The sequence below is a fragment of the Rhinoraja longicauda genome, chromosome 2 (genome assembly GCF_053455715.1).
Source record: "Rhinoraja longicauda isolate Sanriku21f chromosome 2, sRhiLon1.1, whole genome shotgun sequence".
NCBI classification, from domain to species: Eukaryota; Metazoa; Chordata; class Chondrichthyes; order Rajiformes; family Arhynchobatidae; genus Rhinoraja; species Rhinoraja longicauda.
The window spans coordinates 33,074,183-33,100,813 of record NC_135954.1 but is presented as its reverse complement, the minus strand read 5'-3'; the positions used below and the strand labels follow the sequence as shown (position 1 = coordinate 33,100,813).

The 26,631-nt window shown below is 41.9% G+C and overlaps 1 protein-coding gene across 1 annotated transcript in view; it reads right to left on the bottom strand.

Annotated features, from left to right (window-relative positions):
- rsu1 (Ras suppressor protein 1) overlaps positions 1-12,004 on the bottom strand; it is a 167,241-nt gene extending 155,237 nt beyond the window's left edge. Inside the window, exon 1 of the mRNA XM_078416664.1 lies at positions 11,863-12,004. Coding sequence (XP_078272790.1) covers positions 11,863-11,883 — 21 coding nt within the window. The 5' untranslated portion in view covers positions 11,884-12,004. The remainder of the gene's footprint in view (positions 1-11,862) is intronic.
- Between the last annotated feature and the right edge of the window lie 14,627 nt (positions 12,005-26,631).

Sequence of the window (26,631 nt, the reverse complement as noted above, 5' to 3'; positions counted from 1 at the left end):
AATTTCTTCCAAATGTGAATAAATCCAATCATGAAGAATCCTCTCCAATAGCTTTCTTATCACTAACCTGAGGTTTACTGGCCTATAATTTCCTGGATAATCTCTCCTTCCCTTCTTAAACAAAAGAACAACATTGGCTGCTCTCCAGCCTTCCAGGACCTCTCCTGTGGTGAGTGAAGATATGAAGATCTTCGTCACAGCCCCTACAATCTTCTCTCGCTACTCACACTAACCTGGCATACTTCCCTACTACAACACCTGTGATGTTGTCTACATGGATTTATATCACCTTAATGTTCTACAAGAGCCCAACACCATCACCTTCCTGATCTCAAACTGCCTTTTGCATATTAAGTCTTCCCCTCACCAAACTCACTGTCCTCCATGTCCATCTCCTTGGCGAATATAGATGCAAAGTAGACACAAAATGCTGTAGTAACTTAGCAGGTCAGGCAGCATCTCTGGAGAAAATGAATAGGTGATGTTTCAGATTGAGACCCTTCTTCAGACTGAGGCTCAGGGTCTCGACCCAAAACGTAACCTATTCTTTTTCACCAGAGATGCTGCCTATCCTGCTGAATTACTCCAGCATTGTGTGTCCATATTCAGTGTAAACCAGCATCTGCAATTCCTTCCTACATAGACTCAAATTCCTCATCAACATTCTCTGATTCCAAGCATAAATTCCCTATTTTATCCTTGAGCTGTCCGACCTTCTCTCTAGTTAGCCTCTTGTTTTTGCCCTCCTTGGTTACCCTCTTATTGGGAATAAACGATTCCATTACATTATCTGGCAAAGAGCATCGTAGATATTCTGCTATATTGGACAAAATTATCACTCAGCCTTCACCGTCAAAGTACGTTTTCTGGTTTAATCTTTCTACCTTATAGAATCAAGTTCACCTCATCTGCATTAGATACCGACAACATTTCAAAAGTTGTTCTGTGGCTGCAGAGTACCTTGGGGCAACTGGAAGGGTGGAATATAAATGCCAGCTGGTGCTTCTTTCAGACAATATGATTAATTAATAAAGTTTTTGCTCAAAAAACCCCCTGAAATTTAGAGGCCTACTATGCATATTAATCCAAAACAATATTAATAATGGAACCTCAGGCAATAAAACTCAGCTTATCTGCCTTAATTTCCATTTATAAAGGTTTATTTTAAAACTGACAAGTTGGTAGTGGGAGAATGTGATGATAAATAAGTATTGGACTGATGCTTGCTACTTCAACTGGGAAGCATTGCTTGCCTTTCTTGGCAGGCACATGAAACATAGAAACATAGAAAATAGGTGCAGGAGTAGGCCATTCGGCCCTTCGAGCCTGCACCGCCATTCAATATGATTATGGCTGATCATCCAGCTCAGTAACCTGTACCTGCCTTCTCTCCATACCCCCTGATCCCTTTAGCCATAAGGGCCACATCTAACTCCCTCTTAAATATAGCCAATGAACTGGCCTCAACTACCTTCTGCGGCAGAGAATTCCACAGACTTACCACTCTCTGTGTGAAGAAATGTTTTCTCATCTCGGTCCTAAAAGACTTCCCCCTTATCCTTAAGCTGTGACCCCTGGTTCTGGACTTCCCCAACATCGGGAACAATCTTCCCTCATCTAGCCTCTCCAACCCCTTAAGAATTTTATATGTTTCAATAAGATCCCCCCTCAGTCTTCTAAATTCCAGCGAGTATAAGCCCAGTCTATCCAGTCTTTCTTCATATGAAAGTCCTTCCATCCCAATGACTGAGCTTTATCACTGTAGGAACCTGGAGACCAACCCAAGGGAGAGAAAATTTACAGTCCCAATCTCCTCCTTTCTGTTTCAACAATATACAACAGAGAGTTGTGAATTTGTGGAATTCTCTGCCTCAGAAGGCAGTGGAGGCCGATTCACTGGATGCATTCAAAATGGAGTTAGATAGAGCTCTTAGGGCAAGCGGAATCAAGGGATTATGGGGAGAAGGCAAGAACGGGGTACTGATTATGGATGATCAGCCTTGATTACATTGAATGGCGGTAGGTCGAATGGCCTACTCCTGCACCTATTTTCTATGTATATTCTTTGTATTTGAAGTCTTTTCTTTCCGTCAGTGAAACCTTCTTGATGCAGGAAAGTCAATTTTCTCAGAGCTGCTGATAATTTGAAGTGGTTCCAACTTAGTTATTTTTGACAGGAACAGATGTGTGTTTGAAACCATTCAGAAATGAAACCAATGTTTACAAACCTCAAGTATAAACATTAACAAGGACATGAAGACATATGTGGACAGGAGACAGGATAAGCAGTTAAATTCAGGCAATTAAATGGGATTAATTTGAATGAATAAAATACTTCAAACAAATTAACATTGCTATCCTTCCCAAGTTTTTAATTCCCCAACAACCTAATAACAGCAACAATGTGAATAAAATAATAAATTATTTCTTATCAAATATTGAATATCGGAAGTAAGTGTCATCAATTCACTTGCTGCTTTTTACTTCAGATTTCCAGTTTTCATTTTTTTCTCATTTTAGTTCATATTTTCATTACTGTTGACATTTCCAAATATCTCAGCTCTATATTGTTAATGTTAGCAAAGGGATCCAAAACATTATTAGTTTTTAAGAACCTTCTGAGCTACAGTTATATGAAATTTATGGCTCAAACGGTTTCAATATTTTAAGTGGAAAAGGAGAGGCAACTGATGTGGTGTGATATGTTTTATATTTGTTGTAAAGTCATATAGTTGTATAGTTGTGATACAACTCACTTTGCAGGGGATTGAGTAAAGCCAACTTCCTGTTGGCACTTATCAAAACAGCAGCAGTCAAAGACTGACCTCCATCTTCACTCACATCACCGCTGGACAAACAGCCATTGTTTTGTTCCTGTACACTGATAATAAGCAGACTGGCATAGTATAATTGCAATATCAGCAAATACAAAATGACAATAAAAAACACTGAGTGCTGGAGTAACTCAGCATGTCAGACAGCATTTCTGAAGGACGTTAGAGGCAGGAAACATGTTCCCAATGTCGGGGAGTCCAGAACAAGGGGCCACAGTTTAAGAATAAGGGGAACTGAGATGAGGAAAAACTTTTTCAGTCAGAGAGTTGTGAATCTGTGGAATTCTCTGCCTCAGAAGGCAGTGGAGGCCAATTCTCTGAATGCATTCAAGAGAGAACTAGATAGAGCTCAAGGATAGCGGAGTCAGGGGGTATGGGGAGAAGGCAGGAATGGGGTACTGATTGAGAATGATCAGCCATGATCACATTGAATGGCGGTGCTGGCTCGAAGGGCCGAATGGCCTCCTCCTGCACCTATTGTCCATTGTCTATTTACACAAATTTTGTGTCAGGACCTTTCTTCAGACTAATTGAGTTATTCAGACCTTCTGAGTTACTCCAGCACTTTTTTTTGTAAACTGCAGATTTTTTTTTTGTGACTGCTTCTTGACAATAATGACAATAATTTGTGTTGTTCATTAAAATCTGGCAGAACGCAACTTTTGTCCAACCAGCAAATTATGCTTCATGTACATTCTTTATGATGGTTAATTCAACTTTACCTCCGAACTCTACCTCCGCTACATCGACGACTGCATTGGTGCTACCTCTTGTACCCATGCAGAACTCACTGACTTCATACACTTCACCTCCAATTTCCATCCTGCCCTTAAATATACCTGGACTATCTCCGACATCTCCCTCCCGTTTCTGGACCTCACCATCTCCATCACAGGAGACAGACTAGTGACGGACATTTACTATAAACCCACTGACTCGCACAGCTATCTGGACTACACTTCTTCCCACCCGGTCCCCTGCAAAAAGTCTATCCCTACTCCCAATTCCTCCATCTACGCTGCATCTGCGCCCAGGATGAGGTGTTTCACACTAGGGCTTCAGAGATGTCCTCGTTCTTCAGGAAACGGGGCTTCCCCTCCTCCATTATAGATGAGGCTCTCACTAGGGTCTCTTCTACATCCCGCAGCTCCACCCTTGCTCCCCCTCGCAACAAGGATAGAATCCCCCTCATTCTCACCTTCCACCCCACCAGCCAGCGGATCCAACAAATCATCCGCCAACATTTCCGTCACCTACAACGGGACCCCACCACTGGCCATATCTTCCCATCCCCTCCCCTCTCTGCATTCCGCAGAGACCGTTCCCTCTGTAACTCCCTGGTCCACTCGTCCCTTCCGACCCAAACCACCCCAACCCCGGGCACTTTCCTCTGCAACCGCACGAGATGCAACACCTGTCCCTTTACCTCCCCCCTCAACTCCATCCAAGGACCCAAACAGTCTTTCCAGGTGAGACAAAGGTTCACCTGCACCTCCTCCAATCTCATCTATTGCATCTGCTGCTCTAGATGGCAACTTATTTACATCGGCGAAACCAAGCGCAGGCTTGGCGATCGCTTCGCTGAACACTTGCGCTCGGTCCGCATTGACCAAACTGATCTCCCGGTGGCCGAGCACTTCAACTCCCCCTCCCATTCCCAGTCTGACCTTTCTGTCATGGGCCTCCTCCAGTGCCATAGTGAGGCCCACCGGAAATTGGAGGAACAGCACCTCATATTTCACCTGGGCAGTTTGCAGCCCAGTGGTATGAACATCGACTTCTCCAACTTTTGACAGTTCCTCTGTCCCTCTCTTCCCCTCCTCCTTCCCAGATCTCCCTCTATCTTCCTGTCTCCACCTATATCTTTCCTTTGTCCCACCCCCCTGACATCAGTCTGAAGAAGGGTCTCGACCCGAAACGTCACCCATTCCTTCTCTCCCGAGATGCTGCCTGACCTGCTGAGTTACTCAAGCATTTTGCGAATGAAAGAGAATAACTATTTAAGAAAACAAATATGATTGTAACTTTGCACACACATATATTCCAATAAGTTATATCAGAGGAAAGTTGCTCAGGGTTTCAGAACTCTTTGCCATTTAAAGAGTGTCTTCGATCTTCAACATCTACGTGAACAAGAGAGTAGGCAAAGTGAGTCTTGGTGTAAGGCCTTATTGCAATGCAGAACATCAACTCTGAAAATATGACACACTTTCAGAATCTCGTGCTCAGAAACTGCAGTGTTATATTTAAGAGAGGATCCTCCAATCCAACTCATGGACCTTTTCTCCCGAGGATTGTATGTCCAAGTTGTAGCAATGAGTCCCCATGAGAACCACTACTGATAATATGCAGTCACTCCGCTTTCGTTATTTTTCAGATGTAAACGCAACAGCAGGAGGGAAATTAGGAAACATTTTTGTGAACAATAATAAAGATAGAGAAATCTTGTCAAAGGGTGTAGTTTAGTTTAATTTAGTCTGGTTTATTGTTGTCATGTGGACCAAGGTACTGTGAAAAGCTTTTTGTTGCATGCTATCCGGTCAGTGAAATGTCTATACGTGATAACAATTAAGCCGTCACAGTGTACAGATACAGTAGAAAGGGTATAATGTTAGATTAAGAAGAGCATAGTTAGTGTAAGAAATACTGCTGTTGAAGTAAAAATTTAAAACAGTGGAGTGATTGTAATGTATGATAGCAGATGCACTTCTGAGATCAGCACGCAAAGAGTCAATAGACAATAGACAATGGGTGCAGGAGTAGGCCATTCGGCCCTTCGAGCCAGCACCACCATTCAATGTGATCATGGCTGATCATTCACAATCAGTACCCCGTTCCTGCCTTCTCCCCGTACCCCCTGACTCCACTATCCTTAAGAGCTCTTTCTAGTCACCTGGCTTCAGCACCATCAGGAAGCTGGCAATGGAGATTTTCAAGAATCCAAGCGACAGATCTTTATTAGATGAGGGCATCAAAGGTATGAATCAAATGCAATTAAAAGGAGTATGATAAATCTTATCTAACTGTACAGATGAACTGGTTTCAGGAACATAACAGTTGTTGCCTATTTTTATGTTCCAGTAATAGTTGTCTCCTTTGGGGGACATCTGCCACATCCACTGCACAGGCCATCTCTCTCCTTCCACTGTCCCATTCATTGTTCTCCTTTCCCAACCCTTCTGAGGATGTGCTGCTTCTTTTTCTCACTTGGATCAATAAAAGCTCCCTAGTGGTGACTGGGGACAAAAAGACTGGACATCATTGTTGCTGCATCTTTAGCTTTACTTCTTTCAATTACTATTCTAGGTCTTTGCTCCCTAGCACTTTAAACTGCTGCAGTCAATTCATTGCAGCAGTGTTTGATTTACCACCTGCCTCCTCGCCACCAGAACGACAGAAGGTTTTCTACAAATTGCATGAATAACTAAGTGATACACCATGTTCAAATCTATGAGCAGATAATACATCCGACAACCAGATGAGAGTGCTGCCATTGAGAAAAATCTGTTCTATCTGTCTCAGAATCCTGGATACCAACAGTTACAGTATATTCACTTTCCTTTCCTCACAGGAAGGTTATATTAAAATTAAAATTCATTCTGGTAATCAAAAATGGTTTTTTTTTCACAGACTTATGATTAAACCTTGTATTAACGATTCGGTTTCCTCCCACACTCCAAAGACGTACAGGTATGTAGGTTAATTGGCTGGGTAAATGTAAAAATTGTCCCTAGTGGGTGTAGGATAGTATTAATGTACGGGGATCGCTGGGCGGCACGGACTTGGTGGGCCGAAAAGGCCTGTTTCCGGCTGTATATATATGATATGATGATATGATATGACATACATGAAAAATATTTGTTCTGTTTGTTAATCAGTTGCAATGCTCAGTCAACCATCTCAGACTCACATCAAAAACTTCATGTTTTAACATAAGAAACTTCACCAGTTTAGAAAAAAAATTGATTGCAATTTCGCACAGTTAAAAGTGCATTCTATATAATTAATCAGGTTTTCTTTATGATGCATGTCAAGAACAATTTTGTGTCTTTTGAGTCACGTTAAAAAAAAAATCATTTGTGCACCCAAGGCTTCAAAACTCCACACGTCACCCTCATTTGGATCTTGAGGTCGATGGATGAGATGTCCAGAGTTTTCTCAACCATTGCTTTGTCTTTCAGGATATTTATATACAACGTTTTAGACAGTAAGGCTGGTGGCAAATCCAGAATTGTTTTCAATTCTTAATTTGAGGCTTGAGTTGCTTTGGTGTTAATGAAAGGAAATCAGCCTTCCCTTGTCTGCTGTCAACCTACCAGCAGTTAGGTCCTATTAGTAATTTTCTCCCAAAAACCCCACCACCTCAACATTCATGTTATTTAGGCTACTAATGGTGCTGCCGACCCACAAACTAACCAATCAAGTGTACAACCTTCCCCACCTCATTACCTATGTCAATGGCTGAGACTTCCACAGCTGATCGTATGATCAAACTCCACCTCTTCTCACTGTTGCCTTTCTCTTGAAGTTCCTGATTACCCACAGGCTACATGCCTCATCCTCTCTACCCACAACAGCATTGCTCCAGTGATCTGGGTTCAGTGCTGTGCTGTGTGACCACTGTATGCAGAGTTTGCATGTTCTCCTTGTGATTGCAAGGTTTTCTCTGGATACTGGTTTCCACCCACAAGGTGTGTGGTTGGTGGGTTAATTGGTCATTGTAGATTGCCCCTTGTTTGTAGGTGAGTTGTAGAATTTAGGGGGAGTTGTCAGGAATGCGTGGAGCATAAAATTAGATTATTGTAGGATTGCCGTAAATGAGTGCAACACGGTGGCGCAGCAGTAGAGTTGCTGCCTTACAGCGCCAGAGACCCGGGTTCGATCCTGACTACGGGTGCTGTCTGTATGGAGTTGTACGTTCTCCCTGTGACCACAAGGATTTTCTCCGGGTACTCCATTTCCTCCCACGCTCCAAAACGTACAGGTTTGTAGATTAATTGGCTTTGGTAAAATTGTAAAAATTGTCCCTCTTGTGTAGGCTGGTGTTCGTGTACGCGGTGACCGCTGATTGGCGCAGACTAGGTGGGCCGAAAGACCTGTTTCCACGTTGTATCTCTAAAGTAAACTAAAAGAGTGCTTGTTGTTTTGTGCAGCCTTGATTAACTAAACAGTCTGTTTCCATGCTCAATGTCTCTGGGCTCGACTTCATTCCTTCCTTTCTCATCCAAGATTCCTATGATTCACAGCCTACATAGATTTCTCAACATACTGGAGTATGCAGCAAAAAGGGCTTTGTGTACTCTTTCACAAGTAATTTTCATTCCATCACACATAATGCTTCGACCTTAGAATATAGCTGCCAGACGACCTCACATAAAAGCTACTGGAATCCCCAGCATTGATGCCCTTTAATGGAGCACTGAAGAGAAATAGACCCCAAAAAGTTAGAAAAGGTTTTAACGTAGTAATGCTTCAGCTACTTACTGAGGATTATCGAACAAAATCTAACACCCAACCACTTACATAGAAATTAGTGCAGGACCAAAAGCCTGGTGCATGAGGTGAATTTTATGGTATGTTTTATGAATGGGCAGGGAGCCAAAAGAGAGATAACTCCAGAACTGAAGGATCAATTGTAAAAAGGTGAAATGATCAAATTAGAAATGATCAGGATGCTAGAATCAGAGACCACGGGTTCTCTGATTGGATGAGAACACAGAAATAGAGTGAGGAATTTGAAAACAAGGGTGAGAATTTTTAAATGAAGGTGTTACTTAATCAAGAAAACATTGGTAAATGTACAAGTATGGGTACTGCCTGTAGTTTATTAACTACAAATGTATGCATGCCAGGAGTATCTTGGAATAGCCTGAATGTAGCAAAGACGTTTGAAGTTTGTGATAGAATCTGGTTATTATAGGGTGAAAACCCACAGTTCATGTTGGATCTCTGGGCTATACTTATCTTGGTACATACAAAACCAGGGCTGTGAACTGTCTGCTTCAGTTTTAGACAGTTGATTCAGAGGTAAGTCACGGTAGGATGTTAAATTCCCAGTTGTAAAGTAACCTCACAATAGTTGATTTTATTTTAATGCAATTCTCAAACTGTTTATAATAAGTTAACAGCTATGTTTATTAAAGTGGAGGCAATAAATTAAACAGTGTGATTCAACTGAGTGCCCAGGAGGTGGCCTCACTGGCCCAGATATTGCCGTCAGCAGTGACTAAATGGTGCTGAAACACATTACTGAAGAGCACAACAAAAACAAACAGCTGGAGGAACTCAGTGGGCCAGGCAGCAAGTAATATTTTAGTTCAAAACTTGACGAAGGGTGCTGACCCAAAACAATGCCACAAAATGCTGGAGCAAATCAGCGGGTTAGGCAAAATCCCTAGAGAACATGGATAGGCAACATTTCAATAGCATTCTTGCTATTGAGGGCGTGCAGCGTAGGTTTACTAGGTTAATTCCCGGAATGGCGGGACTGTCATATCTGGAAAGACTGGAGCGACTAGGCTTGTATACACTGGAATTTAAAAGGATGAGAGGGGATCTTATCGAAACGTATAAGATTATTAAGGGGTTGGGCACGTTAGAGGCAGGAAACATGTTCTCAATGTTGGGGGAGTCCAGAACAAGGGACCACAGTTTAAGAATAAGGGGTAGGCCATTTAGAACTGAGATGAGGAAAACCTTTTTCAGTCAGAGAGTTATGAATCTGTGGAATTCTCTGCCTCAGAAGGCAGTGGAGGCCAATTCTCTGAATGCATTCAAGAGAGAGCTAGATAGAGCTCTTAAGGATAGCGGAGTCAGGGGGTATGGGGAGAAGGCAGGAACGGGGTACTGATTGAGAATGATCAGCCATGATCACATTGAATGGCGGTGCTGGCTCGAAGTGCCGAATGGCCTCCTCCTGCACCTATTGTCTATTTCAAGTTGGATCCCTTCTTCAAACTGAATATTGGGGGGCAGGAAAGAAAGCTGCAAAAGAGTAGGAGCAGAACAGAGCATGGCCGGTAATAGGTGAACACTGGTGAATGGATTATTTGGTAGGCAGATTGTTATCTGTCGTTATAACATTTGAGACGTTATCTGTCCATTTCCCTTCACAGATGCTGTCTGACCTGCTGAGTTCTTCTAATGGTGTTTTTTTTGCTGAGTCCTAGCAACTGCAGTCTCTTGTGTCTCCACATTGCCAACAGCTTTCTTTGATCCTTTGTACCGAATCTGACAAAAAAGGGAATAATGTTTAGTGCGAGATAAAGTCCAGTAAAGTCCGATTAAAGATAGATCGAAGATTGCTAGTGTGGTAAAAGGTAGGTAAGGACCACTCTCTAGTTGGTGATCTGGTCCATCATACAGCCTCGAGTAATTGTCAAACAGTTACCAGGATCATTAATACTAAATGAAAGATGAATGAATGAATAAGTTTATTGGCCAAGTATGTGCATATGCACGGAATGTGCCTAGGTGTTCCGCTCACAAATTACAACACAAACATACAGTTAACAATTAAGAATAAAGCATAAACACATCAAAACAATAAGGATACACCATTACGGTCTAAACACGTGGGTGAAAATAAACCAGAGCAAAAAAGAGACTACAGACTTTGGTTATTGAGTAGAACTACTACTTGTGGAAAAAAAGCTGTTTTTATGTCTGGCTGTGGCTGCTTTGACAGTCCGGAGTCGCCTTCCAGAGGGAAGTGCTTCAAAGATTTTGTGGCCAGAGTGAGAGGGGTCAGAGATGATCTTGCCCGCTCGCTTCCTGGGCCTTGCAGTGTACACTTCGTCAATGGCGGTAAGGTTGCATCCAACAACCTTCTCAGCTGTGCGAACGATCTGTTAGACAATGATTTATCATTACTACTCATCCTGTTGGTGTCACAATTATACACTCACACTCAGTATTGATGTCATATGTGGACGGATAATTAGGATGAAAAAAAGAACCACTGGGGCCAAATAGTTTTCCAGCTCAACCTTTCGAGGAGAAAGACTCGCAGAGTAAAATGCCAAATATCTGGAAGCTACATTTCACTGAACACTGCTTTATATTAATAACCCAATACCACAAAAAACATTTTTGCACAATACACAACAATTAAAACTTTGCAACTAGCAATTGACATAGGTCTGTAAAAATTCAACTAAATATAGAGACAGTTGGCTCATTTATATCAGTTATGAATCAGTTGTGGCTGTTACCCAGCTATCTAAAGGAGGTAGGAGCCAATATTCTTGTCCTTAGACTGTTGAAAAGCCAGTGTGGATTAATAAACTTGCAAACCTTGACCAACAATCATTATGCACAGCCAACATTTCGAGTCAACACTCTTCACCGTTTTGCTTCCGTATTTTTCCCCCAGAATGGAACATGATTAATATAGTTTATCAGGTAGATGTTCTTTACGGACAAGGGACGGAAAGGGAAAGTGCTAATCCAGAGGAGGCACTGTGCCATTCCCTTCATAAATTCATCTTTCTCCTCTGTACAAATCAAACAAAACTAACTCAAAGTGAAATACTGCCTCAAGAGATTGTTGGTGCAAACAGAAATGCCTCAGTGCTCTGTTCTTAAGCTTCTCTTTAACAGTTATATCAACTCATATTTTGTAATTAGCATAGAATTACATAGAAGCTTTTAAACAGAGTTAAAAAAGACATAATGGAAAATAAATCAGGTGTATGGTATTTTGTGCGTGTGTTAGTATGTGTGTGTGTGTGTGTGTGTGTGTGTGTGTGTGTGTGTGTGTGGGTGGGTGGCGGGTCTGTATGTGTGTGTGGGTTTGCATGTGTGTTAGCTAAGGTTAAGGTGTTGGGATAGGTTTACAAAATTGTGTTTCACCAGCTGTTCTAGCAATTAATTAATTAACAACATTACAAATTACAGGTAGATATCTCACCTCAGTAATCATTGTTAGAGTCATAGGGTGATACAGTGTGGAAACAGGCCCTTCGGCCCAACTTTCCAAGATGTCCCAGCTACACTCGACCCACCAGTCTGCATTTGGTCCATATACCTCCAAACCTGTTCTATCCATGTAGTCCCTCCATTGTTGCTTTGACCTTGGTCTTTGATATCCAGTGCTTTAAAGAAGAGGGAGATGTTGTTGTTCTCTGGGGTTCCCGGAATAATTGTGCAATCTAAATTCTGTGGATAGATGTTGGGCCTGCCAAGACTCCTCAGATAACCAAACGATTGATTATGCTGTCTGCTGCAACCTGAAAAGGATGGACAGAATCACACAACAGAACAACTTAACAAATAGAAATTGTGGCAGTATATTATGCATCATTTGGTGCAAACATATATAGACAATCATCTTTGACTGCTAAATTTCTATGTGAATATTGTCCACTTCTTGCCTTTACCTCTCACATTTGGTACCACTGATCGAACCAAATGTGTGGAAGTTAGCATAAATGGCATTTATACTCATGCACAAGTGAATATAAACAAAGTTCTACACCTTATACAAAGTTAAAATGACATTGATGAATCGAAAGACAACTTTCATGTCTTTTATCAGTTGAAACAATGACTCAGTTTCTTTCTCCATAGTCACTGCTTGGCCTGCTGAATATTTTCTGTACTACCACAGATTTCCATCAAACCATCTTGCCAGCTTTAATAAACCTGGCAAGTGCAATGTGAATTTGAATTTTACATTCTGATGTTTTTTGTTAACTTTATTCTTCCAAGCAGATATTTAATTGCCTATTCTGTGGATAGCTCAGGGACCAAACCTACTTATTGGCAGCAATGTTTCTTGCCTTGGATATGATTCATAATTCAATAACTCAATATCGACCAGCTTTTAATATAGTCCAGATGCAAATGCATCATCTGATATTTATTGTTCACCTTTACTTTATCTGTTCTATGCTTTGGATATTTCAGGCGATAGTTAAGAGTTTAATGCATCAGATAAGGGAAAGCAAGGTGGTGGAACAAGGTTTTTTTTGCATTTGTATAATTACTATTACTTCCTGCACTCTTTACCAAAATAACTTTTTATTTTTGGATTTGAACTATATTAAAATTCTCCAACTGCCGTTGTGCTATTTAAATGTATATTAAAATAATAATGTACATTAAAATAAACAAAAAACTGCAGCTGCTAGAAATCCGTAAGAAAAATGCCCAGGAGATCAGGCAGCATCTTTAGAAGAAGTAGAGTTAACATTTCCCCTTCAAGATTCTTCAATGAGACAGAGTGTTGACATCATTTTCAGTTTTTATTTCTCTGGTTAGTGGTTCACCTGCCTGAGTAAAGAGTACAGAGGTTATCTCAACGGTAATTAGACAATAGACAATAGGTGCAGGAGTAGGCCATTCGGCACTTCGAGCCAGCACCGCCATTCAATGTGATCATGGCTGATCATTCTCAATCAGTACCCCGTTCCTGCTTTCTCCCCATACCCCCTGACTCCGCTATCCTTAAGAGCTCTATCTAGCTCTCTCTTGAATGTATTCAGAGAATTGGCCTCCACTGCCCTCTGAGGCAGAGAATTCCACAGATTCACAACTCTCTGACTAAAAAAGGTTTTCCTCATCTCTGTTCTAAATGGCCTACCCCTTATTCTTAAACTGTGGCCCCTGGTTCTGGACTCCCCCAACATTGGGAACATGTTTCCTGCCTCTAACATGTCCAACCCCTTAATAATCTTATATGTTTCGATAAGATCCCCTCTCATCCTTCTAAATTCCAGTGTATACAAACACATGATTTGAATGTCATTTTCTGGCTATTAAACCTTATCCTTAAAGTAGGTGCTTAGCCAGTAACTCACCAATATGCAATTTATTGCAATGTATGCAAAGAAGTGTCCCGACCTGAAACGTCACCTGTTCATGTTCTCCAGAGATGTTGTCTGACTGCTGAGTTACTCCTGCACCTTTCCTTTTTTGTAAACCAGCATCCTTGTTTCTACATCCTTGTGTGCTTTTCTGTTCACCACACCAAAGAGAGGATGTGGAGGCGTTGGAGAGGGTGCAGAGGAGGTTTACCAGGACATGATCTGGCCTGGAATGTATTAACTATAAGGAGAGGTTGGATACATTTGGATTGATTTTGCTGGAGCTTTGGAAGCTGAGGGGTGACCTGTGAGATGTAGACAAGATGTTGAGAGACACAGAGTGGCTAGATAGTCATAGATTAATAGATTCACAGAGATTTAGCATGGAATAAGCTCTTTAGCCCAACTTGTCCATGCAGACCAAGATGCCTATATAACCTAATCCCATTTGCCTGCATCTAAACCTTCTCCATCCATGCACCGGTCCCTATTGCTTTTGTTACTACTTTTCTCCAGGAACTGTTGTGACAGTTCGTTCCATTTACACATCATGCTCAATGTGAAAACCTTATTTTCAGATCTCTTTTAAATCTTTTCCCTCTCATCTTAAGCCTTTGTACTCGTGTTTTCAACACCCTCACTACAGGGAAACAGGCAAAGGCACCTTATATATGCCTCTCATAATTTTATATAATTGCATCATGTTACTTTTCAGCCTTTCTCGCTCCAGGGTAAACAATCCCTTCAAACAACCCGCGCCCTCCAGTCCAGGCCACATCATTGTGAAGGAAAGACACAAAATGCTGGAATAGCTCAGTGGGTCAGGGAGCATCTCTGGGATTTTCCAGGATGCAGCCCGACTCACTGAGTTACTCCAGCATTTTGTGTCTTTCCTTGGTAAACCAGCATCTGCAATTCCTTGTTTTAACATCATTGTGAATCTTTGCTGCATCCTTTCTAGTTTAAACAGTTCCTTCCTATGTTATGACAACCAGAACTGCAGAGTATCCTCCAAGTGCGGCCTACAAATGTTTTGTACAACTCTAATATGATGTCCTAATTCTTATAGCAGTGCTGTGGCTGATGAAGGCAATTAATGCCTTCTTCGCCACCTTGTCTAGCTGTCTTGTAACTTCAGGAAATTACGTATTTGTACCCACAGGCCTCTTGATTTAACAGCATTCCCCGGGGCCTGCTATTCACCATGCATGATGTGGTCTGATTTAACATCCTAAATCCATCACTTCGCACTCAAATTAATTAAATTGTTGCATCTCCTGCACTTGCCTATTTTCTTTCTCCCTCCTTTCCTAAGGATCACGGTTAAACTTGCTCATCTCCAATTTGTGGAAACTATTCTGGAATGCATTCAAAAGATGTTTATTTGAACTGTGTAGCCATCAGTGATTAAAATATCTAGGTATTTGCACGTACAGCTAATACTGGAAAATCCCTAGATTAGCTGAGACATCTGAATATTGAAATCATTCCGGATATGAGCTGGCATTAGTACAGTAAAGTGGCTGTTAAATGCGGTCAATGACAATGTTTATAGTTGAACTTGATACTTATGTTGAAGAACAATTTCTCTGAGGCACTCACGATAAACAGGACCAGACTTACCTTTGAGTTCTCCTGGGAGCCAGCAGCTTCATGCTAGCTGGAGAACTATTCTCTGGCTCTCTGCCCAGACAGCAGTTCCTGATGTGTTCAGCCTAAAGTAACCTCTGGTGCATAATTATTATAATGAAGGACAAATGATGAAAATGCACTGTATAAAAATATATATTTACCACTTTGTGCCCTAGTAATTCTGGGGTGCCGTGATTGAAAAATAAACGCAGGAGAGATGCAGGAAATTTAAAATTAAAACTGAAACTGCTGGAATTACCTATTTCTGATTCAGGTTGAAGACCTTTTTATCAGAAATAGGAAGGAGAGATAAAACCCAGCAGATGTGCAGAATGGTAAGAAAATGACAGAGAGGACTGAGAGCATGAAGAGGGTCTTTATTCACAAAATGCTGGAGTAACTCAGCAGGTCAGGCAGCATCTCGGGAGAGAAGGAATGGGTGACGTTTCGGGTCGAGACCCTTCTTCAGACTGATGTCAGGGGGGTGGGACAAAGGAAGGATATAGGTGGAGACAGGAAGATAGAGGGAGATCTGGGAAGGAGGAGGAGAAGAGAGGGATAGAGGAACTATCTAAAGTTGGAGAAGTCGATGTTCATACCACTGGGCTGCAAACTGCCCAGGCGAAATATGAGGTGCTGTTCCTCCAATTTCCGGTGGGCCTCACTATGGCACTGGAGGAGGCCCATGACAGAAAGGTCAGACTGGGAATGGGAGGGGGAGTTGAAGTGCTCGGCCACCCGGAGATCAGTTTGGTCAATGCGGACCGAGCGTAGGTCTTTGCTCCCACTCTCTGATTCCCTTGTTTACATAGCTTTTATGAATAAAGGACCGTTCCCTCTCTCTCATTAACCCATCAATTAGTCGACCTTGTTCACAGTTTGTCAGAGCAACTCTGTCCTCACCATTTTGGAGATGTTCCCTTTGTTCTATCCTTCGCTCCCTGATCCACGGCGCATTCTCATTTCCTATTAAATCTATCCCCCCTCAACTTAAACCCATGTCCTCTGGTTGTCAATTCCCCTACTCTGTGCACGAGTCTCTGTGCGTCTACCCAATCAATTCCTCTCACAATTTTGTACACTTCTAAAAGATCACCCTTCATGCTCCTGCACTCCAAGGAATAGAGTTCTAGCCTGCTCAACCACTCCCTACAGCTCAGGCCCTTGTGTCCTGGCAACATCCTCGTAAATCTTCCCTTCCAGCTTAAGAACATCTTTCCTATAACGTGCCCAGAACTGAACACAATACTCTAAATGTGGCCTCACCAATGTCTTAGATAACTGCAACATGACAACTCCCAAACTCTATACTCAATACTCTGACTGATGAAGGCCAAAGTAGCGAAAGCCTTTTTGACCACCCTATCTTCCTTTCGATGGCTCTGTGCTGTTTCTATTTCAATTTTCCTTTCCCTTTAAAACATAATAGAAATGTTATTCTCTACCAAAGTATCTTTCGGTACTTTGGCCCTCATCAGTCTCTCCCCTTTCTTGATTTCCCTGTCTCCATCACAGGGGACAGACTATCCACAGACATTTACTAGGCTCTCATTAGGGTCTTTTCGCTATCCCGCAGCTCTGCTCTTGCTCCCCCTCCCCCTCCGCCCATTTGTAACAAAGACAGAGTCCCACTTGTCCTCACCTTCCACCCCATCAGCCATCGCATACAGCATACAATCCTCCGACATTTTCACCACCTCCTAGGGGATCCCACTACTAACCACATCTTCCCTTCTCCACCCTTTTCCGCTTTCCGCAGAGACCGTTCCTCTGCAACTCCCTGGTCAACTCATCCCTTCCCACCCTCCCCAGGTACTTTCCCCTGCAACCGCAGGAGATGCAACACCCAGCCCTACACCTCCCCCGTCGACTCCGTCCAAGGACCCCGACAGTCTTTTCAATTAAGGCAAAGGTTCACTTGCACCTCCTCCAACCTCATCTACTCTATCCGCAGTTCCAGGTGTGGACTCCTGTATAACGGCGAGACCAAGCGTAGGCTTGGTGATCGTTTCGATGAACTCCTCCGCTCGGTCTGCCTAAACCTTCCTGATCTCCCGGTTGCTCAAGACTTTAACTCCCCTCCCACTCCCACACTGATTTTTCTGTCCTGGGCCTTCTCCATTGTCAGAGTGAGGCCCAATGCAAATTGAAGGAACAACACCTCATATTTCGCTTGTGTAGCTTACACCCCAGTAGTATGAACATTGACTTCTCTAACTTCAAGTAGCCCTTGCTTTCCCTCTCTCTCCATTCCCTCCCCTTCCCAGTTCTCTTACTAGTCTTATTGTCTCCGACTACATTTTATCTCTGTACCATTCCCCTGACATCAGTCAACCATTCCTTCTCTCCAAAGATGATGCCTGTCCCGCTGAGTTACTCCAGCATTTTGTGTCAACCTTACTCTCAACATCAGTGCGACGAAGGAACTGATTGTGGAGTTTGGAAGAGGAAGAATAAGGATCTACGAACCTATCTCCATCGACTGAACAGGGGTGGAGAGAGTCAAAACCTTCAAAATCTTGGGCGTGCACATCTCTGACGATCTGTCCTGGACCCAGCACATTGATGCAATTATGAAGAAAGCCCATCAATGCCTCTACTCCCTTGGAAGATTGAGGAGATTCAGAATGTCACTGAATATTCTCTTGAACTTCTACATGTGTACAGCAGAGAGCATATTGACTTGTTGCATCACGGCCTGGTTCAGAAACTTAAATGCCCAGGAACAAAGAAGATTGCAAAAAGTGGTAAATACTGCCCTGGCCATCATGGGTACTGAGCTCCCCACCATCGAAGGGATCTACAGAAGTCGCTGCCTCAAAAGGGCATCATCATAGACCCACACCATCCAGGACACGCTCTCATTTCACTCCCATCATCGGGAAGAAGATATAGGAGCCTGAAAACTCTCATGTCCAGGTTTCAGGAGCAGCTTCATCCCTACTATCATCAGGCTATTAAACACTACAACCTCCAAATATGCTTGGGGACATTATTTTTAACTTTGCACTACTATTGTCTATTTATTTGTCTGTTTTGTGAAATATATGTACTAGACTTTTATTTGTTGTTTATTATGGGTTTTACAGAGTGATTACATATGTTTACATTGCGGTAGTGCTATTGCAAGTCATATAGTCATAGAGTGATACAGCATGGAAACAGGCCCTTCAGCCCATGTTGCCCACACCGGCCAACATGTCCCAGCTACACTAGTCCCACCTGCCTGCATTTGGCCCATATACCTCCAAACCTGTCCTATCTATGTACCTGTCTAACTGTTTCTTAAATGTAGGGATAGTCCCTGCCTCAACTACCTCCTCCAGCAGCTTGTTCCATATCCACTACTCTTTGTGTGAAAAAGTTACCTCTCAGATTCCTATTAAATCGTTTCCTCGTCTCCTGAAACCTATGTCCTCTGGTCCTCGATTCACCTACTCTGGGCAAGAGACTCTGTACATCTACCAGATCTATTCCTCTCATGGTTTTATACATCTCCATAAGATCACCCTTCTTCCTCCTGCACTCCAAGGAACAGTGTCCCAGTCTACTCAACCTCTCCCTATAGCTCAGATCCTCTGGTCCTGGCAACATCGTCGTAAATCCTCTCTGTACCCTTTCCAGCTTGACATCTTTCCTTTTACATGGTGCCCAGAACTGAACACAATGCTCTAAAACAGCCTCATCAACATCTTTTACAACTGCAACATGACCTTCCAACTTCTATACTCAATACTCTGACTGATGAAGCCCAATGCACTAAAAGCCTTTTTGACCACCTGCAACTCCACCACTATTATAATATTTGATAAGAAAACTTAAAACTATCATGACTAGAAAAAGAATATGGAAGTTTTGACGGTAAACAGCAGGTGGCACTAATACACTACTTAAAAATTGCAAAGTAACATGGTGCTATTAAAACTATCATTTTGCTGCACAAATAATATGAAAAGTTATTCAATAAATCATGTTGCATCCAGATAAGGTACCTTGATGTCTTCAAGTGTTAGTTTCTTTTACAGATTATCTTTAAAAAAAATAATAATTCCAGTTTAAATTAAAACAAAGTCATGGGATGAATATTATTCATGTTATCAAGATAAATGATTCTGAGGTTGGGGAATAGAAAACATCTCCCTTTCAATCATTCCTGGTTGTGGTATGCAGTGGGTTTGATAGCCAAACACCTGGTGAATAGTATGGTTGTAGTGGGTTTGATAGCCAAACACCTGGTGAATAGTATGGTTGTAGTGGGTTTGATAGCCAAACACCTGGTGAATAGTATGGTTGTAGTGGGTTTGATAGCCAAACACCTGGTGAATAGCATCAATTATCTGTTCCGGGGAAAGATCTGCAGAAGTTCCATCATAAATCCAGCAACAAGCAAGGCATTCCTGTTGTCTAGGATTGTATGTGAGCACTAGCAATCGATCTCTGAAAGCTTTGGCAATACCCTCCCTAATGTGTCACCAACAAGAAGGATGAGGGTAACAGGCAAATGGGAAAACCACACATGTTTTCCACACGGAAAATCATCATGGGCTAAATCATTTCAACAGCAAAAAATGATTTAGATGGAAAAAATGACAACATTCCAAAAAGTAAGTAAATAAATAAATTGCTGATTACTGATAAATCAGCAGCACATGTTGACCTGGCCACAGGAAAGCAGACCAAGCAGTGAAGTTCATTTCTAGTAAGAAAGATCAAAGGGACAGATAAACTTGCATTGAACCCAAGTTTGGCTACACTTGTAAGCACAGTTCTGATTATCATGCCCCAAAAAAGTATATAGAGATGTCACTGAAGGTGAAAAGAAAGACAGCTGGATAATGCTAGCATAGACAAAAAATACTTATGAGCAAAGACTATGCAAGCTGGAGTTCTTTTTGCTAAATATACAAAAGCAAAGAGAACGACTGATGGAATTTTTGAAAGTTCTGAGAGGGTTTGATAGTTTAAATATGGAGAATATGTTTAATTAACTAGCAAGCGTTAAAAGTAATAATAATAATAATAATAATACATTACATTTGTATAGCGCTTTTCTAGACACTCAAAGACGCTTTACATGGTTAAGTGAGACATAAAAATAAGTAAATAAACGAACAGAAAAGGAAGAATAAGATGAAGCGACGGTCAGTGGTTGAAGGCAGTGTTGAACAGGTGAGACTTCAGTGATGTTTTGAATGTGGTGAGTGAGGAGGAGTCTCTGATGGTTTGAGGTAGTGAGTTCCAGAGGGTGGGAGCAGTGATGGAGAAAGCCCTGTCCCCCCAGGATCTGAGTTTGGTCCGGATGGGGGGGGACAGGAGGTTGGCAGCAGCAGAGCAGAGGGTGCGGGTGGGAGTGTGTCTGTGGAGGAGGTCAGTCAGGTAGGATGGGGCCAGGTTATGGAGGGCTTTGTAGGTCATGAGGAGGATTTTGTACTGGATTCTCTGGGGGATGGGGAGAAGTTACTAACAAAAGGTAACAAAAGTAACGATCACTGATGAATCCAATTGAAATTCAAAAGTAATGCCTGTGCCAAAGGTGGTAAGAATGTGGAATGTGCTACCACAGGAACGATGGACAAAAGTACAGGTGCATTGAAGAAGAACCTAGCTAGACATACACACGAGAGAGGAGAGGGCTAATAATATTAAGTGAAATGTGTTGGGATGAAGCACGTCACTTACACCTTAGAGAGCATTATGTCTAAATGGTCTGTTTCTGTGCTGCAAGTTTTGTAACTTGATGAATTGGAGCAGCAGTTGAGAGCAACAAAGCAGAACAGTTGATTCCTTGGAAACTCAGGCCAGAGAGGAATATTTGCTCTCGGCAAGATGCCATTCTGAAATTCCATCAAGTCCACAGACTGAACACTGCATTGGCACCAGCCACTTGCATCTAAACTTGTTCTGAAGTCCTGAAAAGAATGGATGGCTGGAAGATTTGTTGCACTACCATGTGAATTTGTTGGCTACTTTCCAGTCTTTTGCTACATAAATCTTAACACGTCAACATTTTAACTCAAAGGTGTGATTGAGTGGGGGTAGATGTGAACATGGTCTCCTACTGCTAAACCCTCTTGCCCAAAACCATCGAGAAAAAAGTCACTGTTGGAAGGTGGGAGACAAAATAGGCAGGGTTTGTCTCTCACCACGAATCCTTAAATGAATAGGGAGAAAATCGATAAGATTTAGAATTGAAGACGTAGGTAAAGTTAAGGGCATTCTTGGCAAAACATCTTTGGCAGAGGCTGTCGAAAGCGTCTAACACGGCGCTAACCATAGATCAGCCATAACCATTTAATTATGAATGATCTATCTCTCCTTCCTATCCCCATTCTCCTGTCTTGTCCCCATAACCTTCGACACCTGTATCAACTCCTTCATAATTTTAAAGACTAAGGCATCTCTCGGTCTTCTCTTTGTGAGACAAGTGATAAATTGTTTGCTGAAAATTGTACCCCTTTAATTCTGCTTTCATTCTTTCTATTTTCTATTTTCTTTGTGCATTTAACATTTTTTTGCAGTGCTGAACTGAAAATGGTGTACTCCAACCAAAATTTAAATGCTTAATATAATTTCTATGCCCCCAATTCTCTTCACTTTAAATGATACCTTTTAATTTTGGCATCGGCCACAAATTTGATATTGCATTTTCATTTTCAAAGTCCAAATCATTTATGCAAATAATTGGCACCAGGTTTCCACCTACATAGACAGTATAACACTACTTAACACAATTGTCAATTTTAAACACCTATTCTCTATTTCTGATTTGCCATGCATGGTCCTAGGTTTCTACTTCCATAATGTAATATATTATTAAAAAACAACTCAATAAATTGGAAGATTTTCACATGGCTGACAGTGCCCATATACAATGAATTACCCAAAGAATGAGAAGATACTGAGGGATGGGGAGGGACAAAGGGACACTAGAGTGTAGGTCCACAGATCTTCAGAGACTGCAGGACAGGTCAAAAAGCAGTTAAAATGGGAGGCACAAGGAACAGCAGATGCTGAAATCTTGCATAGAACTTAAAGCTATGGAGCAACTCAGCGGGTCAGGCAGTATCTCTGGAGGACATGGATTGGTGACATTTCAGGTCGGGAGCCTTCTTCAGACGCAGAAAAAAAGATGGTGATACCCATAGTACATGGGGAGTAGTCTTCATTGCCTGCAATTTTCAATCTCAGATGCTAAAGTTACTCTGAATAATACAGCAAACATATAAGACTAGAGCTAAGGGAGAGCACTGCCTGGTTTTAGATCTAATGCTCTCTGTTTTTCATCCATTCGATTGGACTGCACTGTGGATGTCTGCAAAGAACAAGTAGATTCAATTTCACTGATCTAGAGGCAGGGACAATCGCAACATTTAAGTAACAATTAGACAGGTACATGGATGGGACAGGTTTGGAGGGATATGGGCCAAATGCAGGCAGGTGGGACTAGTGTACCAGGGACATGATGGCTGGTGTGGGCAAATTGGGCCGAAGGGCCTGTTTCCACGCTGTATAACTCTGACTCTGGACATTGCAACCATTTGGGAAGATGCACAGACCATTTTTCCAATATTGAATTGGTCTTTTCCCTTCTATTTCTCTTATATTTATGATATTTATGATATTTATGTAACACAAGTCTCTCATTAAGAACCACACCCAAGCTCTTTTTTCTATAGGGTTCACATTCTGTTGGTTTTTCTTCTCTGCAATTAGCTTTTTTTAAACAAGAGAAAAATATATAAATCAAATGCTGATCAATTCTAGCCGCCGGTCTCTCATTTCTATATTAGCAGACTTCTGTGGCAGGAGCAGAAGGCAGTTGATGGTTTTTTTCTCATTTCCACTTGAAACGAAACAAGATGAAAAATCCAGACTAATCCACAAAAAAAAACCCTCAAAGAGCCCACTGTAAATTTCTGGATCATTTTTTAAATAATAAACTTGGAAACAAAATCCATTGTCAATTAAATCAGAAATTTAAATTGCTAGTCTTAAATTTTGTCAAAATTCTATAACCACACAGTAAACTTGACTCGATTAAATCAACATGCAATCCATATGGCCTTTTTGATGCGCAAGTCACTTTGTAAGTCACTAAGAAAGTCACTTTGAAAGTCACTTAGTAAGTCACTTACTTTGTAAGTGCTTTCCTACTCAACTAACAGCCATGTGGGCAGTCCAATCCATCTTGTAGTGTTACGTGCTTTATAATCACCTTCTCTTTTTGAAAACGTTTTTGGAAAACGTTTAGGTTTATATTTGGTCATGTAAGCTGCAAGGTAACTTTGTGAGAAGGTGATTATAAACCACATAACACTACAAGATGGGTGGAACTGCCCACATGGCTGTTAGTTGAGCAGGAAAGCACTTACAAAGTAAGTGACTTTCAAAGTAACGTTCTTAGTTACTTACAAAGTGACTTGCGCATCAAAATTGGCATTACAGGGACAGAACTTTGAGTCACTTTGTATTTTAGACCTTCCATATATGGCCTCACCGATAGAAAAGTGTCCACATCAACAACAGCGGAAACAGTAGATGAGGTTGGAAGTGGTGCAAATGAACCTCTGCTTCACCAAGCACATCTGGGTGATCGTTTCGCTGAACACTTACGCTCAGTACGACTTAGACTACGTGATCTCCCATTGGCAAACATTTTAGCTCCCCCTCCCATTCTCATATTGACCATTCTGTACTGGGCCTCCTTCACTGTCAGGTGAGGCCACATGAAAATTGGAGGAACAGCACTTAATATTTTGCTTGGGCAACTTACAACCCAGCAGTATGAATATTGCTTTCTCAAATTTCCAGTAATCTTTGTATTCCCACTCTCTCTGTCTATCCACCACCCTATGCATCTTGCTAGTTCCACTGTTCCTATCCCTTCGTCTTCAACAGTTCCACAGTCAACAATGGATCATTGTGGGCTCCATCATTTCTGGGTCATCACTGCTGGCCCTGATGGTTCTGTACCTTTTCATGCCTCTAGTTAACCCTCTCCCCTGACTCTCAGTCTGAAGGGTCTCTACCCGAAACTTCACTTATTCCTTTTCTCCAGAAATGCTGCCAGACCCACTGAGTTACTCCAGCATTTTGCATCTGCCGTTTCTTTCTACACACATTATCTAAAGCAAAGCAACCTGCTTTATTGCAAAGTGACCCACATCCACCACCTTAAACTTTCACTTTCTGCTATATACCATCTGCCCTATAGAAAGAACAGGCAGGTGGGCAGAGAAGGTGGGGTAGCTCTGTTGGTGAGGGATGAAATTCAGTCCCTTGCTAGGGGTGACATAGGGACTGACGATGTAGAGTCGCTGTGGATAGAACTGTGGAATTGTAAAGGTAAGAAAATGCTAATGGGAGTTATCTACCTCAAACAGTAGCTTGGATATAGGGTGTAATTTGCAGCAGGAGTTAAAATTGGCATGTCACAAAGGTAATGCCACTGTGATTATGGGAGATTTCAATATGCAGGTAGACTGGGACTGGACCCCAAGAAAAGGAGTTTGTCGAGTTGTCGAGATGGATTCTTAGAGTAGCTTGTACTGGAGCCTACCAGAGAGAAGGCAATTCTGGATTTAGTGTTATCCAATGGACCAGATTTAATAAGGGAATTCCAGGTAAAGCAACCATTTGGAGGTAGTGACCATAATATGATTAGTTTTAATTTGTAATTTGAGAGGGAGAAGGTTAAATTCGAAGTGTCAGTGTTACAGTTGAACAAAGGGGACTATGAAGGCATGAGAGAGGAGCTGGCCAAGGTCGACTGGAAAAGGATCCTAGCAGGAATGACGGTGGAACAGCAATGGCAGGAATTTCTGGGCATAATCCAGAAGATGCAGGATCATTTCATTCCAAAGAGGAAAAAAGATTCTAAGGGGAGCAAGAGGCAACTGTGGCTGACAAGGGAAGTTCGGGATGGAATAAAACTAAAAAGAAAAGATGTATAACATAGCAAAGAGTAATGGAAAGCCAGAGGATTGGGAAACTTTCAAAGGACAACAGAAGGTAACAAAAAGGGCAAAATGGGCTAAAAAGCTGAAGTACGAGGGTAAACGGGCCAAGAATATAAAGATGGATAGTAAAAGCTTTTTTAGGTATATTAAGAGAAAAAGATTAGTAAAGACAAATGTCGGTCCCTTGAAGGTAGAAACAGGTGAAATTATTATGGGTGACAAGGAAATGGCAGAAGAGTTGGCCAGGCACTTCGGTTCTGTATGCACTAAGGAAAACACAAACAACCTCCCAGATGAACTAGAGGACAGAGGATCTAGGGAGACTGAGGAACTGAAAGAAATTTGCATTAGGCGAGAAATAGTATTGGGTAGACTGATGGGACTGAAGGTTGATAAATCCCCAGGGTCTGCACCCCAGGGAACTCAAGGAGGTGGCTCTAGAAATTGTGGACGCATTGGTGATCATTTTCCAATGTTCTATAGATTCAGGATCATTTCCTGTGGATTGGAGGGTAGCTTATGTTATCCCACTTTTCAAGAAAGGAGCGAGAGAGAGAAAACGGGGAATTATAGACCAGTTAGCCTTACGTCGTTGGTGGGGAAGACGCTGGAGTGAATTATTGAAGAAGTAATAACAGGGCATTTGGATAGCAGTAAAAGGATTGGTTCAAGTCAGCATGGATTTATGAAGGGGAAATCCTGCTTGACTAAAATTCTGGAATTTTTTGAGGATGTGACAAGTAAAATGGATGAAGGAGAGCCAGTGGACATAGTGTATCTAGACTTTCAGAAAGCTTTTGATAAGGTCCCACACAGGAGATTAGTGGGCAAAATTAGAGCACATGATATTGGGGGTAGGGTATTGACATGGATAAAGAATTGGTTGGCAGAGGAAGCAAAGAGTAGGAATAAATGGGTCCTTTTCAGAAAGGCAGGCAGTGGCGAGTGGAGTGCCGCAAGGCTCAGTGCTGGGGCCGCAACTATTTACAATATATATTAATGATTTGAATGATAGAATTAGAAGTAACAAAAGCAAGTTTGCAGACGACACAAAGTTGGGTGGCAGTGTGAACTGCGAAGAGGATGTTAGGAGGTTGCAGGGTAACGGACATGTTGAGTGAGTGGACAGATGCATGGCAGGTGCAGTATAATATAGATAAATGTGAGGCTGTTCACTTTGGTGGCCAAAGCAAGGAGGCAGATTATTATCTCAATGGTGTCAGCTTAGGTAAAGGGGAAGTGCAACGAGATCTGGGTGTCCTTGTACATCAGTCACTGAAAGTATGCATGCAGGTACAGCAGACATTGAAGAAAGCTAATGGCATGTTGGCCTTCATAATGAGAGGATTTGAGTATAGGAGTAAAGAGGTCCTTCTGCAGTTGTATAGGGCCCTGGTG